The following is a 15,427-nucleotide window of genomic DNA, read 5'->3' as shown; positions in this document are numbered from 1 at the left end:
GTTCTGTGAGGGAGGTGAAAGTTTGCCTGCTGCTTTAGCTGTGTATGATCTTCACTCTGTCCATTTTCCATCTTTTACCAGACTTGTATTGGTACTGCTTGATCCTTTCATTGTACTTCACATGCATGCTTAAGCCAGTCTAAGTGTTGGGGGGCATGGGAATGGAGAGCAGCAAACAGTTTGCATTTTAGTGAACAGCAGCTCATTTTCTTAGCTAAGGAAAAGCAGGACCATGAAATTTCAGCTCTGCTTTGTCTTCCTCCCGAATTTCATTGGAAATTCAATTCAAGTAAATATCTACTGCTTTTCAACCTCTCTTGTTTCTTAGGAAATATTTTTAATTGAAGGAAGAGCAATACAAGAGCAGTTCCCTTGTGAGATGTGCATGAATGCTTCCATCACCCTGCTTACCCCCTAAAGTGTACCCAGACACTCTCAGTTCCTTACCCACTGCATAAGCTCCAGAACAAGAGTGCAGTTTTTAATTTACATGGAATAGCTTACAATATGGAAGGTTTCAGGTAGGGCATCAGAGTAGCTAACAAGTGCACTGTGTCTGTTTTGTTATCTATGCCTCTGATCCCCAAAAGAAAAAGGTACATTTCATTACATCATTTTTTCATTTCCCTGCATCCATCTGCCCCCTTAGTAGAATATTTTGAAAACAAACTGCTTTCCTTTTGTTTCTAGAATGACAGCGTGGGGTACAAATTTTGCTTTATTTTTCTCCATGATTTTCAGCCCCACACTTCTGTTTATTAAACCCTCCCCCCACACAAATCAAGTGTAGTTATACCATGTCAAAATAATCCATTATCGTCCTCTCCAGCTGACTGCCAGTCACCACTGCTGTCAAATCAATAGTTGTGGTGTGGTGTTAATTTGTCTTGAATTAGTATTTTATATATTAGGTGCTAATTTCACTTACCTGCTTCTTCTTCTTCCCTTTCCTGTTTTTTTAAAGGTAATCATATATTGTTGAATGTTCAATATAGACAAGTAAAGTTCTTATATCCACCACAGCTGAATGTTATTTTAAACTGCATACAATGTATTTATTCTTTTAGTTAAATTATGTTGTGTTTTATTATTTTGCTTCAGATGTGCTGGTATGTGACCACTGTTGCATTTTCTGTCTGCTCTCACATTTGGAATTTCCTGCTGTTTTACACAGTAGCCTAGACTAGACTAGACTGAATCACTTCTATCAATGAGCCCCTCAATTAGAGGAAAAATAATAAAATTAAAATACAAGATTTTCATAAAGATTGTCAGTATCAATTAGATTTTTTTAGTGTAAGATAGGTTTGTTTATAAAATCTTCAGGTGCGTCTAGAAACATAATGTGATATTTGAATATGATATCAAAGTAGAGAAATATGGTTTTGTATTTGTTCACGCTAGTATCAAGTCTTAGAAAAAAATCAGAAAATGTCTCAATAACCTTCACAGTATTTTCCAGAAAAGGTGCAGAGAGTTCTTTATCTGTTTCAGGTGAAGTGCAAGAAGTGGAAGGAGGTCACACCGTAATTCCCTGTGAACATGGCAGTGACACTGCAAGCACTGATGGTTTCAGTGTGGTCTGGACATTACACAGAAATGCAGTGACCTCAGTCCTGGCCTCCTTCAATGGCACAGCTCACTCTCACCAGCCTCGGGTCCAGATTGACAAAACTGACTTTTCACTGAGGCTGGATCATCTTACTGCAGATGACAGTGGAGAATATCTGTGCAATATTTCAACACCTCACGGCACAAAACTGATTGTGAGCACTTTGCACGTCGGTGAGTTGCTGCTCCTTCAATTCAGAAGATAAGGAACAGTTAGGACAGTGTACAGTCAAAAAGCCAGAAATTTATGAAATACTGAGAAAAATCATCTTTGTGTGGTTGGTACAGTTGGGTGGATGAGATACATATTTTATTTTTCTTGGCTCAGGGAGAATAAAAGTTACCTGAGATGGGTTTATTTAAAGATTAGAAGTTTATTTTTTTCAGTCAGCAGCTTATTGTGGCAAAGGTTACCAAGTCAGTGTCTGCCTTCAGTGCCTACCAACTGCTCTCATAGCTGAGGACACAGCAGGGCCCTCAGAATTCTGTCCTAAATGCTCTGCTGACAGCAAACATAGCTCTAAATGTATCAGAGAGATGATGGGAAGCCCAAAGCATGTGGTATAAGTTTGACTGCAGAAGAAAGCTTGTTGAGAGCACCCATTTGTTATTTTCAGAGCTTTAATTCTATGCAGCAGGCCTTTTTTAGCCTTGGGGATATATATGTTTAAATGCATGCCTGTTTTTTAATGAGCTATAGTAAATTCCCAGCTGTGAAATCTTAGTTACAGTTATTTCATTGTCAGTAGCACATGCAACAGTGGCACACAGACATTTCACATAATTAAAAACAATCACCTAAAAGACTAAGAACTAATATAGGGAGCCTCTTCTAAAGACAGAAGCGAACTGGAAGCAAGTAAGACATGAAAAATAGAGACAACATAACAGAAAACGAGGTAGAATAAGTGATAATAACTACAGATGAGCACCTTTGTGGCTTTCAGCACAGCCTGGAAGCAGATAAGCACCTGGAGACTGTAGGGAATGGGCCAGACCATCGCAGTCATGGCCCAGCACCTGCTGAGCCATCAGAAGGGTTTCCAAGGGCCACTGGAAAGATGGCTTTTGAGGGGAAAAAGAGATGAATTTACAATCATCTCTCCTGCATAAGGAAGGATTGCAGCTTCAAGCTGCTCTTCTAAAGGAATTGACAAGATGTAAACATAGGTCTGATTGTGCTTAGAGTCAAGCTAAGGCAATGACTAGATTAAATGCTCTGTCTTAGCAGTTCTTATTGTTTAGCAGTTTTCCAGACATCCATAGGAAGTTTCCAGAGGAATGTAGAATTGTTCAAATTCTTTGGACAAGGCACAGCAGGTGAAACAAAACCTGGTAGGCTTTGAGGTAGAAGAACCATACAGTTCTTCTGACAGTTTGGTGCTGTGCGGAGGTTTCCTCTAGGTGGGCTTTGATCTCCTGTGGAGTCTGTGGTTATCACTTATCTCAGGATTTCTTGTGTCCACCTGGATTGCACAGTTGCACTATGAAGCTGGGCAGTGTTTCATCGTTTACAATTACAGTTGCCAAGATTTTGCATCAGGAATCATGACATTTATGATTCAGGCTGGAGAACATATGCAGAGCTGCTCTACTGTAAATCAGCAGTGCTGTTTATGGCACTGAGCACCAAACCTGGAGACAGAGTTTAGCACACTGGGCAGTTGATTGGTTTTAAATGGGACTTGTATTAAGAAGTTGTCAAATCCTATCCCATGAGGACACATGGAATTTGCTGTCTGCACAATTCAGTAAAATAATCTGCTTTTGGCTATTCACACTGAAGTCAGTAAAGTATCACTTCAAAATCTTACATTATGGGTCAAGTAACTTGAACATTGTTGTCCTTGTCTCAGTTTCCTTTTAATGTTTCTTTCTCCCTAAATCATACCTTTTTGATTATAAATAAAAAATAAATAATTGCTTTGATATATGTATTAAATAATAGTGAATATTTGTGATATATACTACTTCTGGTTTGTATTTGTATTTTTCTAGAAAGTTCAGGTAACACCTGGGTGATAATTGGGCCAGTATTGACAGCAGTGGCAGCAGTGGCAGCAGTGGCTCTGGCACTTTGCTCTCCCTACAAGGTATGTGCAATCATTAGAGTAATTATTTTTGAGACATGGTTGATACCAAATCCCTCAAGATCTGAATGAGGTTTTGAGCCAAACTTTGCAACTTTAAAAAAACTGGTAGCCAGTAGCTGTATCTAGACAGTTATGATTAAACAACTGCACTGTTAGCATTGTTTGCTAGGCTGATCTTTGGTTTTAAGAAAAAGGAAGATAATCCCAATGTGAATGGGCTCTCTGGACAAGGACCACCAGAAGTGAAGTCAAGAGAACTGAGCAGTAAGTGAGGGACGGTAATTCTGCAGTGGGAGACTAATACCCATTGATCACCTCCTCAAAATGGACCACTAAGTCAAGTTGAATGGAAGTACCTAAATCCAGACCTTGAATGTTTGACCTTAACATAAATTTGATTTTCATGGGTTAAAGCATACAAAAAAGACTGAAAATGTAGGAAGATAAGTTTCAGCATAAATAAATTGTCCTTGATTTTGCTATTTTCTTATTGTGAAAACCTCTGTGGTGCATCTCTGCAATAGTATTTTGTTTGTAACAATGTCAACAAGCCTTTGATCAGATGCCCTTTTGTGCTTTGCAAAAGGATGAAAGATTTGGATACCCCTCATAAATATTTTCCAATAACTGGCTGAAAGAAAGATTGAATTGCTGAATTTTCTCACTTGTCTTTAAAACCAAAAAGAATCCAAAACAAAATGTGAAGTTCCTCAAACAGTGCTCATACCTGGTCTTCATTAGGGTCCAAATTGCTGTTTAATTGTCTCCAATGTCCAAGCTTGTCAAAACCTCTGTTTGAAAAGTGATACTGAATTGCTTTGTGTAGGAGATCCTTAGAACCATATGGTCCCTGACTTCATCTCTCTGCACACCTCTCCTCTTTACTGGAGTGCAGCATCTTCAAGTGGATGCATTTTATTCCCGTGTGTTTGTAAAATGTTGGTTCTGTCTTAGAATATTGTGTTTCTTTCCTCTGCAATTGAAGTCAGTATCCTTAAAAATCCAAACTTTAGTTCTTAGTCCATCCTTCTGTGCCTGACCCTGTCCATGGAGAGATTTACTTTCAAACTCCTTGTCTGAAGGTTTTGTCTCACTCTGGATTTGGTAAGCTTCAGGTGACATTTTATGATAGGTACCATGAGGTACAGCAAAAACCCATGAGAAAGCAAGCTCTGAAATGATTATGCCTCAGTCTTTTTTTAATTTTTCTCACTACATGGAGTCATGTACATATAGTTTATTAAGGAGTTGTAACATGCTTTAGAGATGACAATACACTTTGAGGTGCAGTTGTCTAAACCATTTGAGCAAGATTAAGTTGTCCTGGGAACTGTTGAGCCCCCAAACACATTGTAATCAGAGGCAGTGGAACAGTTTACAGGTTAACTTGGCTCTGGTGATATTGATGGAGGACAAGATGGAAAACACAGGAATGTTTCTGCACCAATGTGTGGGTACTTATTTTACTCAGGTAATGCTAAAATGGGAAATGCTGATTTATCTTTATAGGGAGTGTGTCTTTTTCTGTTCCCAGTAGGGGATTAATTTTACACATCAGTCATTATTACAAGTATTTTTATTTTGCCTAGAAAAAATGGAAGAGAGCTGTGTGCACTAACAAGGGGCGGCACTCCCCCGGGGGCCCCGGAGCCCGAGTTGATCCAAATACAAAGCAAACGAGACGAGCCTTGCTCGACAACAGACATCCTGCTTCCCAACCAACAACCAACATAAAGGCAGAGCAGAAGGAAGGGTGAGGAACGTAGGCTGGGTAAGGGGTTTGAAGGAACAGAAGTGAGGGTGGGGTTTAGGGTCAGGAAGCAATGATAACAGAGCTGGGGTTTACACAACAGGAACCAAGGAGGGATACAAGGGGATGAGAATGGACCACCTGGGCCAATAGGGCATCCTGGTTAAGGGGATCTCCAAAGGGATTGTCCAAACAGGGGGTTGGCACAAGGGAGGATTGACATCCGGAGGGATGAGGAACTGGGAATGTTCAGGAACAAAGGGTAGTGCTAGGACAGGATTGACAGGTGGGGTACAGCCATTAACATGGGGGACAAAAGGACCAACCCTTAACATAAAAACACACCACAACAGAGAGAAGTCTCATGAACACCTTAACATACGGGAAGAAAATTGCTCTCTGCACACAGAGACTGGTGATGAGAAGAAGAAAGAGTTCCTGCATCTTGAGTTACACTAAGAGCCTCATGAAAATGTGATTTTCTGAGCAACAGTAATGGACAAATGGGGAGGAAGAAAAGTCATTGGACACTTGTATGTGAGAAGTCATGTAGCCGGGTATCTCACCCCCACGTGAGCTTATCTCTTCCTTGTTTAGTGGTGAGTTAACTCAAACCAAACAAAGCTGTCTTGTAGTGAGTTATTTTGGCAGCAGGGGATTACCATTGATCTGGCATTTCCCAGCTGATAATAAGCTTCTTCCTGTGGAAGTGAGATCTTGTGGAAGCTGAGATTTAATTAGCATGTGCAATTTGATAACCAAGGTGCCTTGGCAAGAGCAAAGAGAGCTTTGAAGATTGCAAGAAGATTGGATCAAGACTGGTGACAGGAAAGAAGATTGAACTGAGTGGAAATGGGAAGTTTGTCTGTGTGATGTGTAACTCAACGAATGAAGTAAAAACTTCTGATCACAAATCAGTAGTCCCCCTCTCTCTCCATCATTGGTAAGATCTGGAAAGAGAAACTGGATTTCTGACTGGGAGGCAGCTACCTTTACAAACTATATAAGCTATCTCAAACTTTCACAAAGCAGAACTCTGCACATTTCCCTGGAAACTGGAATTTGTACTTATAATGCCTGCCTTGCATTTACATTTGTCTGGGGGCTGAGTATTTATTTTGCTAGTTTTATATAGTTTTGATATCATGCACTGTTTTATGTAATGTACTGGTAGTTCTTCTGTGTCGTACTGTGTTGTAAGTAACCTTGATTAAGACTTTTCATGTTATATCTCCTGTTATATCTCTGTTCAATAAATAACTCATTTTATTAATAGAGCCCGACCTGCCATCCTTAGAACTTGTGGGCCAGAATGATCTCTTAATTTTAAGCTCTTGCCAAAAATGTGAGGCTGAGGCAGGGCTTGTTTGAAGCTCCCACTTTTCCTGTGACAAGTCAGCATGCAAAATTGGATTTCCTACAGAGACAAAGAAGTTTTCAGAGAAGAGATCCCTATATTTTGAGGGATTTTATTTTCAGGATGAGAGAAAGAGCTCTTACAGGTTTGCATTTCATTTAGTATTTTACTTTACAGCAAAGATCATGTCTTCTGTCAACATTGGTGAGTCCCAGCCCAGCAGAGCGCACTGGGTTGGCACTGGTGAGGGGTGGAGCAGAGAAAAATCAGAGTGAGAACAGCTGTGGGGAACAAAACAGTGGCAGACTGAGGTGTGGGAAGCTGAATTGCAGCCAAGCACAGCCTAGCACAGCAGTCTGGAAAATGAGCAGTGTGACATGGAGGGTCCAGCTTCCAGGAGTTTGTCCATCATTTTTTTTCCATTGTCTCAGGCTTTGGGGTAGGAAATGTTAGCTGTGGAAACCTCCCCCACCATTTTGCTTTTGTCCTGGGGGCCACATGGTGTGTGGGAATGGTTGCCAACTTGTCCTTTTCTGTAAAAACAGCACTGGAACAGCTGCCTTCTTGTCCTTGTCATGGGGGACCACATGCACATGACGTACAGGGAGTGTCTGCCAGCTTGTCTGTGTGCCAGCGGCCACCTGGAACTAAACTGAGGTGGTGAGCACCATTTGTTGACAAAGCATCTATTTTTGTATACTTTTGTTATTAACATTGTTGCTGTTTGCTTTCATTAAATTGCCTCAACCCATAGTCTCTGCTTTTGTCTCTCTCTTACCGGAAGGTGGTGGGGGGGAAGGGGTGTGGCTTATTTGAAGTTTGATTTTCTGGCTGGTATTAAATCACCATGGACCAATTCCCTGTTTCAAGGCAAAAAAAGATTTAAGAGAGTTCTTTGAGCCACAGGGAGGTGTCCCTTCACATCATCTCCTTTGCTTGTCCTGCAGCTGGCAAAGAGAAGTCCCTTGACTGGTGGTAGTGGAAGCTTATAAATTGACTGTTCATATGAAAATCTTTACTTTCTCTTCTCCAAAACTCAGGATCCTGCAGGCAGGATGAATGGTAGCTGGATTATCCCACCTTTAAGGGCTGTCCCCTTCCACAGGTTTAATCTGTGCTGCTGTCCTGGTTCCAGCCATAGGGTTATTTTTTTGCAGTGCCATGAGAGGCATGTCCAGAACTCTAAGGTTATTTGATATCAGCCCACTTCATTGGAGTGTCAGGGTGGGGAGAGGGACTCTCTTTGGGGTAAAAGAGGTTCCTTCAAGGAGGGGTCTACAGTGAGCACCCTCTCTTTTGTACGCTTTTTAAAACAATTTTGTTGGTGTTACTAGTCATTTTCTTATGTCATTGTTGTTTCCAGGAAATTGTTCTTAGACTGTAATTTTTCACCTTTTGTACTTTCAACTCCCAACTTCATTCTGGAAGTGGGAAAGGGGAAGGGAAGGATAGTGAAAGAGTGGTTCATAAACCAGGACAGCTGCTTTAACAATCTGCATATGAAATACGTGAGGCTGTGAAGCATGACTGGATTTGCCCTTAGTTTTGATTTTGTCAGGGATCTGCCAATTAGGATTTGTTCCAACATAATGAAGTCGGCTGTTGGCGAGATGTAATCTTCTATTGATCCCTAAGGCTTGGTAAAATAGAAACACAGATAAATGAAATATGCTATACACTCTATTTTGATTTTTCACTTGATGTTTATTTCTGTAAGTGCTTATTTTTTTTCTATAACTGCTTTCAGTTGTGCCTGATTATGTCAAGTATTTTCTCATATCTGTCAGGACTTTTTTATTCCTCTTCATGAACCTGAAATGCAATTGAGATAGTATACAATTGTTAAAAATAGAAGTCTTAAGTGTAAGAAGTTTTAGTGTAAGTTCACAAGTAAATGACAAAAGCTTCACTAATGCTTCTACTCCTTGGTACTACCAGTTTGTATCTGATATAGACTAGCAGCAGTCTACCCAACTTTTGCCATCTTACTCCAGCTAACAGTGCAGGTATCCTGTCTTAGTTCTAGATTATATAGATCGTTTTGATGGCAGAAGACTTCTACAACCCTTTTTCAATAGATGGTGGTGCTCTGAATCACACACAGCCCCCAGAGTATCCAGGAAATGGGTTCTAGTAGCAGTAGACGAGGTATTTCTAATACTACAGGATTAAAGTACAGTATTTTCACGATTACAAGCTGCAGCATTTTGACTAAAATTTTGCTCCCACCCCGGAAATGCGGCTTACTCTCAGGGGCGGCTAATAGGTGAATAATTTTCTGACATTTCCAACCCTGGAAGTGCCAGCCAGGGTGCTGAGCCGAGCACCTGCCAATAAAACCCGGCTTTAGGCGATTGTTACAAATTGGTTACTCTGTTTCACGGCAGGTGGGACCGGGCTCCATGCAGGCAGCACAGTGGTGGGGGAGGCGGGGAAGCTCCTTCCTTCAGGCAGCGCAGCCCGGGGGAGAGGCGGGGGGCTCCCTCCTGATGGCCCTGCGGCCCAGGGGGATGAGTGGGCTCCCTCCTGCTGGCCCTGCGGCCTGGGGGGAGGCAGTGGTCTCTGTGCTGCCATCCTTGTGGCCCGGGGGGAAGGCGGGGGCTCCCGTCCTCGCCTGCCGCCACCGGAGCAGGTAGGCTCCCATCCCCACCTGCTTCCATGGATGCCAGCGGGCTCCGTGCCCCCCTGCCACTGTGGGGCAGCGCCGGGCCGAGGTGAGCGAGCCCAGCGGCAGCAGCGGGCTGGGCCACCTGGCCCCATCTGCAGCCCTGAGCGGGCCGAGCCCTCACGGCCTGAGCCGAGCCAGTAAACACCCTGATCCCATGATTCTGTTACTATTTGGCAACTTTGTTGCAGGCGGGTCCTCGCTGCAAACGACAGAGCGGCTTATAATTGGGTGCGGCTTATTTATGGACAAAGAACAAAATGTTGCCGACACCCAGAGATGTGGCTTATAGTCAGTGCGGCTTGTAATTGTGAAATTACTGTAGTCTCTGTGGTGCCCTTCTCTCCCCAAAGGAGATGTCATGATTTTTGGGACAGCAGTCTCCACCTGAATGTGTTTCCTGGCAGACCCTTCTTGGGGAGTTGCCACCTCTGCAAGCACCACTGAGCTCATATTTTGGCAGTGCAACACTCTGCTACATTGCCAGAGCTGCAATCAGCATTGGCAAACAGCATCTGACTAGTAAAAACAGGCATCACTTTTCTGTGATTTCTGCATATTTGAGGCAGAAAGACCAGTAAGGTACAGGAAATAACAACCTCAACAGTATTTAAAAAAATTAATTTTCATGGTGTACCTATTTCAGTGTTTGTGTGATGTCATGGCTTTGTAAATCCTTAAATGAATCTGTATTAGTTTGGGGTTTTTTTTTCAGTTGTTTTTTTTTTTCAGGGTTAGAATAATTTAGAAAAATTGGTGGAAATTTTTTATCCTTAAAAGCTGCAAATCTTTTGAGGTTCAGTTACAGTAGTGCTTCCATTGTATGTAAATGTGTGAGAAACTAGATATTCAGATAGTTTTAATGTATCTTTGCTCCAGATAGTGGAGCAACAGTCATTTATATCAGTCAAAGGTGATGTAATTAGGCCAATATAAAAGCATAAATTAAGAGTGTAAAGGGATTTTCTCCCCTTTCTTAGCATGGGAGCTATCAGCTCCATAAAATTTATGTGATGTTAAGTATAGAAGTTTGTTTCACTTGCAAATGAAATAGATTTAGCAATGACCCAGCTCCTCTTTCTATCATTCCTAAAAGTAACCACCCCACTCTTATTTGCCCTCTTTGCTGCAAGCCAAGCATTGATAAGTTTGCTTTCAGTTCCAGACCAGGTTCTTAAGTGCCTTCTAGTTTCATCAACATTATTCTGCTACCATTTAGTTCAAGTGCAAACACCACAAATATATTTCTAATCGCTAATGACTTCCCAGTACCTAAGTGACTAATAACCAATATTTTCTTTTCATCCAGCTCTTCAAGTTGTATAATATGAGTTCATTGAAAGAGCAATGTTAAAATATCTGCTAATGTGATAATACCCAGGCTCTACTACATACAGAGAAATCTACATCATCAGGGAGAGAAAAAGGTGGAGTCTTTTAATATCCTGTGCAAAAAGAAACCTAAAACCTAAAAGAAATCCACCAAATCACCAGTTCTGCTTTTGCTGCTGAGAACAGAGGTTAAAAATACTAAACAAAAATACAGAGGATATGTTTTTTCTAAGCATCAGATTGCTGTCCTACAGGGTTACCTTAATATTAAAAGAAAGGGCAGAGTGAAACAAAAATGCAGAAACCCAAGAATTTATCCTGGACTACCCTACTTTGTAACAGATACAGAGCATCCACTATTGTGTGTTAAACACTCGCATCTACCCCATACAGTATGATCATACCTTTTTCATGCCAATATCTCTTGACTTGCTCCTCAGCTTATTAACTTGAGATTCAGCTATTTCAGCCCTTTCTTCAGCATCATCCAAATCATGTTGCTGCTTTCTGTACTTCGAGAGGTACAGATTGGCTTGAGCTTCCTGGTGAGAAAAAAGAGAGCAGCTGATTTCCTCCTGTCCATATGAAACAAAGCTTTTAATTTCAAGTGGGATAGAAAGTGCTCAGCATGAGTAGGTAACAACTGTATGGGCACCACTTGCCTCCTGCAGAACTGAGATTGTTGTTGTTTTACAGAGTTGATATTTCTAGTGGCATTTTCCATGTTAAGTGAACTCAGAGGCTCTCAGTGTGTCTTCTGAGGGGCTAGGAGGAAAAATGTCCTTCCTGTTCTTTCCCTTCCTCCTCTTCTCTTGCAAATTATACTGTAAGCTTAGGATAAAATGGAGTGCTTTTTCTTAAATATAATCAGCACATTTGCTATGTATTTTATTGTACTTACTATATATATGCTATATATTTTATTTATATATAAGTACAGTTTTATATGCAGGGCTTATATAGATATGAAAAGAAATATTTATGGACACAAAATGTGCATTTGTACTGGAAGCTTCTATGGATAAAACATTGTAGGTTTAGAACAATACATCTCTCAAAGGTAAAAAGGCCCAAGTAGTTACTTACAGCTTCCTCTGCTTGGTGCTTGTAACTCTTCACTTTCAATTGTAGCTTGTCAATCAGATCCTGCATCCTGGCAAGATTCTTCTTATCTTCTTCTGACTGTATAAAAACACCATTAATTGGATTGCTTCAAGCATCTCCCACAATCCAGTAATTATGGATGCCATACATATTTTAGACACTTATAGCTCAAAGCACAAACTAGCTATGTCCTGTGTACACATGAGAAAAATTTCTACATCATCATTGAAGATGTCTGTTAAGTGTGGAGGGTGAAGACTGAGAATACCCTTCCCATGTATAGATTTGTAAAGATAAATGTATATAAAGAAAGATATATATGTGCACACACTTTCTGAGGTGTGCAGATACACACAGACAGAGTTCCTTGCTCAGGGGTGAGGAGCACGCTTGTCATTATAAAGCATGCCATTATATATTGAAGCAGATAGGGGTGAGCCTAGAACTATGTAATTTGCATAATTTGAAGTTTGATTTGCAGGCATTTCTGATAAAAAAAGCCTAGTTTAAGCTGTCACACTCCATAAGCAGAGGGACCAACTAATTCTGTATTCGAAGAAAACAACCTTCAGCTTCTGCATACAAAAGTCAAAGTAACAGGTATGAGGCTAAATAATCTCCTAAGGCAGATGGATGGGTTTATCTTCTAAATGCTGCTCAAATCAAAAGGATAAGTGCTCTGTGCTGCAGGCCTTTTTGGAAGGGCAAGAAGCATGAGCAGCTGTTAGCAAACCTGCAGTAAGCTCAAGACTAGACCCTGCTGCTCAATAATAGGTGACAGAGCCCTGGGACTCAGCAACCCTAGTTGAGCAGGGTATTAGAGTCACCTGAGTCCTCCTGGCTCCTTTTAGCAACAGCAACACAGCTGAGAGGGAGCTGGGCTCTTTCTTCCTTTGCATTGTAAATAGTCATTGGAGCTTGTTCCATATTAATACTGTGCTAAAACTGTCCAAATCCCAGCAACAGAGGCTTTCTAACATTAGTTACAGCAAATCAGGCAAGAAGATGATGATCACTGGCACAGGTTGCCCAGAGAAGCTATGGATGCTCCATCCCTGGAGGTGTTCAAGGCCAGGTTGGATGGGCTCTGAGCAGCCTGGTCTAGTGGAAGGTGTCCCTGCACATAGCAGGGGGGTTGGAATGAGATGATCTTCCAACCCAAAGCATTTTGTGATGGAAGCTCTAGGGGGATGTTCCTCCTGCAATCAGAAAGCTCTGACTAAAGACATCCTTCACCCTTCCCTGTAGCACTGAGGCTATTTATGATGTTTCTGGCCAGTGCCCTGGAGGTTACTGCATACCTGGTAAGTCAGCTCCTTTATGCGCCTCTCAAACTTGCGGGCTCCTTTTTGGGCATCTGAATTGCGGCGGAGCTCAGTCTCAAGTTCATTCTCCAGCTCACGAACCTGCAAAAAGGGAAAAACCCTTGCCATTACGCTACATAGATGTAAAGCAGCAGATAATTTCGTTTGCAGTTCAAGAAACATGGACTTGCTAGATATCTCCATAGAGTCAAATTTCAGGAAGAGATCAAAATGTCACCTTTCCACTCTGTTTTTTCATAAAAGTATTCCAGCTGCACCATCAGTCAGAGGTGCAGACCAAAGTTTAACCAAAGCAAGCACTGGGAGAGGCTTTTGCTGATTATAGGTGCTGGGGCTTTTGATTCTTTTTCAGTCAAGGGCTTTGTTCATCTGATGGTCAGAAGCTCATTGCTGGATAATGAAGGGGAAGCATGCCTCCGAGAACTGCTCACTTGCATTTTGTGAAACAGAGGAAAGTGTCCACACTACCCCTTCTCAGCCTCTGTGAATTTATTAGGCAGCACTAGGCTACCGCTCTGGTGCCAGTTCTGTAAGCAGAAGACAGTGGTCTGAAGTTGGATCACAAACTTACCCTGGATTCCAGTTTTTGGATCTGCTTCTTGCCACCTTTCAGAGCTATTTGTTCTGCTTCATCCAGTCGCTTCTGGAGGTCTTTAATGGTTTGCTCCATGTTCTTCTTCATCCTCTCTAAATGAGCACTAGTATCCTGCTCCTTTTTGAGCTCCTCAGCCATCATTGCTGCCTGAAAAACAACCACATTTTACAGGAAATCCCATATGCTGTTGGATTATGTTTCAGTATAAATGGTGCAAGATGAGTCCTGAACTATCCCTTATTTAGGTAATTCACTGTAGCCAAAGCTCCACAAAATACCTTCTGTGTGCATATCTTACCTGGACAGAGAAAATAGGACAGAAAAACCTTGGAGGCCTTTTCCCCCCTCTCTGTTATAATGCTTTTATTTAAGATTCCACCTCTCCCTTTTTCTTGTTTTCATTATACCTGTGCTATACTACTAGGGTTCTCATTTACAATGCCTACAAGTAAGCCTGTGACATTCACTACACTTCAGTGTCCTTAGACGCTGTGGTATGAAAAGTGAGCAAGAAGCCAGCCTACTTACATCTGTGATTGCTTTCTTGGCTTTTTCTTCTGCATTCCGGCACTCCTGAAGTGATTCTTCCACTTCATTCTGCATCTGGGAAATGTCACCCTCTAGCTTCTTCTTTTGGTTGATCAGGCTTGTATTCTTTTATAAAGTTTTCCCCAAAAGAATAGTGGAAAACGAGGAAAAGTGATGATTAGAGACAATTCCTCTGAATACCATAGCACACCAAGCTTCCTGATTTTTGCCACTTGTGCATTACTCAGAGTAATATTTGAGAATGGAGACCCAAATACATAGTAAGGGCTGGCTTGACTAGCATAGGTAGGTTCAGACTGAAGAAATATTAAAAATACTCTCAAAGCTGTAAATATTCAGATTTTGATTCAGATAAAATAATAAGCAATAGGCTGAAATAGAAGAATGAATAAGGCTGTTCATTTTGGTAAATTAATGATCTTTAATCAGCCGGTGAGGTGATTAAAATGTCAACAGTGGACTGGAGAAAACACTGCAAAACATCAACAGCCTGTAGTACATTTTCATTTCTTTGTGACTATTATTTGGTGAAGAGAAGATTTGGGTTTTACTAAAAATGCTGTCAAGTCAGGACATGCCCGTCTATGGCACCCTAGAAATAGCAGTGTCCTCCTGGACAACACCCAGAGGCTGATCTCAGTGGAGACCTGCAGGCACAGAGAGCACTTTGCTGCAGGTGGATTCCTGTGGTTTCCTGCCCTGCATAATCTCCCTTTTGTGAGAGCCCAGCCCTGTGGTTTTCACTGCTGAGTAACATCACAAAAGCAGTGCCTGCATTGTTCTCCAGAGAAATGCCTCACTGTCCAGGACATGGCTTAACTAAAGCATGAAACTGGTTTTAAAGCAGGGAAGAATGAAAGAAATCAAATTTACTCTTTTTATTTTCTATCAGTGCTGTTTTTCCAGGAAGCTGTTTAAAGCAGTTGGATGAATCATCAGTTCCAGAGAACTGGAGTCAGGCGGCACATCTCCAGAGTGACTTACCTCCTCTGCCCCATTTTCCCTCTAGAGGGATGGTAGGGTGTGTCTGACATGTGATGGCCATG

General features: G+C 41.6%; 1 protein-coding gene across 2 annotated transcripts in view; it reads right to left on the bottom strand.

The window, feature by feature from the left end:
* Positions 1-8,501: 8,501 nt before the first annotated feature.
* MYH15 (myosin heavy chain 15) overlaps positions 8,502-15,427 on the bottom strand; it is a 46,559-nt gene continuing 39,633 nt past the window's right edge. For both annotated transcript variants that reach the window (XM_033052929.1, XM_033052928.1), the window contains 6 exons: positions 14,361-14,486; positions 13,809-13,979; positions 13,214-13,318; positions 11,895-11,990; positions 11,213-11,350; positions 8,502-8,623 (listed from right to left, as the gene is read on the bottom strand). In XM_033052929.1, the coding sequence (XP_032908820.1) occupies positions 8,606-8,623; positions 11,213-11,350; positions 11,895-11,990; positions 13,214-13,318; positions 13,809-13,979; positions 14,361-14,486 (654 nt within the window). In that variant the 3' untranslated portion in view covers positions 8,502-8,605. The remainder of the gene's footprint in view (positions 8,624-11,212; positions 11,351-11,894; positions 11,991-13,213; positions 13,319-13,808; positions 13,980-14,360; positions 14,487-15,427) is intronic.

Source organism: Catharus ustulatus, chromosome 2 (genome assembly GCF_009819885.2).
Source record: "Catharus ustulatus isolate bCatUst1 chromosome 2, bCatUst1.pri.v2, whole genome shotgun sequence".
In the NCBI taxonomy this organism is placed as follows: Eukaryota; Metazoa; Chordata; class Aves; order Passeriformes; family Turdidae; genus Catharus; species Catharus ustulatus.
This window is presented reverse-complemented; position numbering and strand designations above follow the sequence as displayed.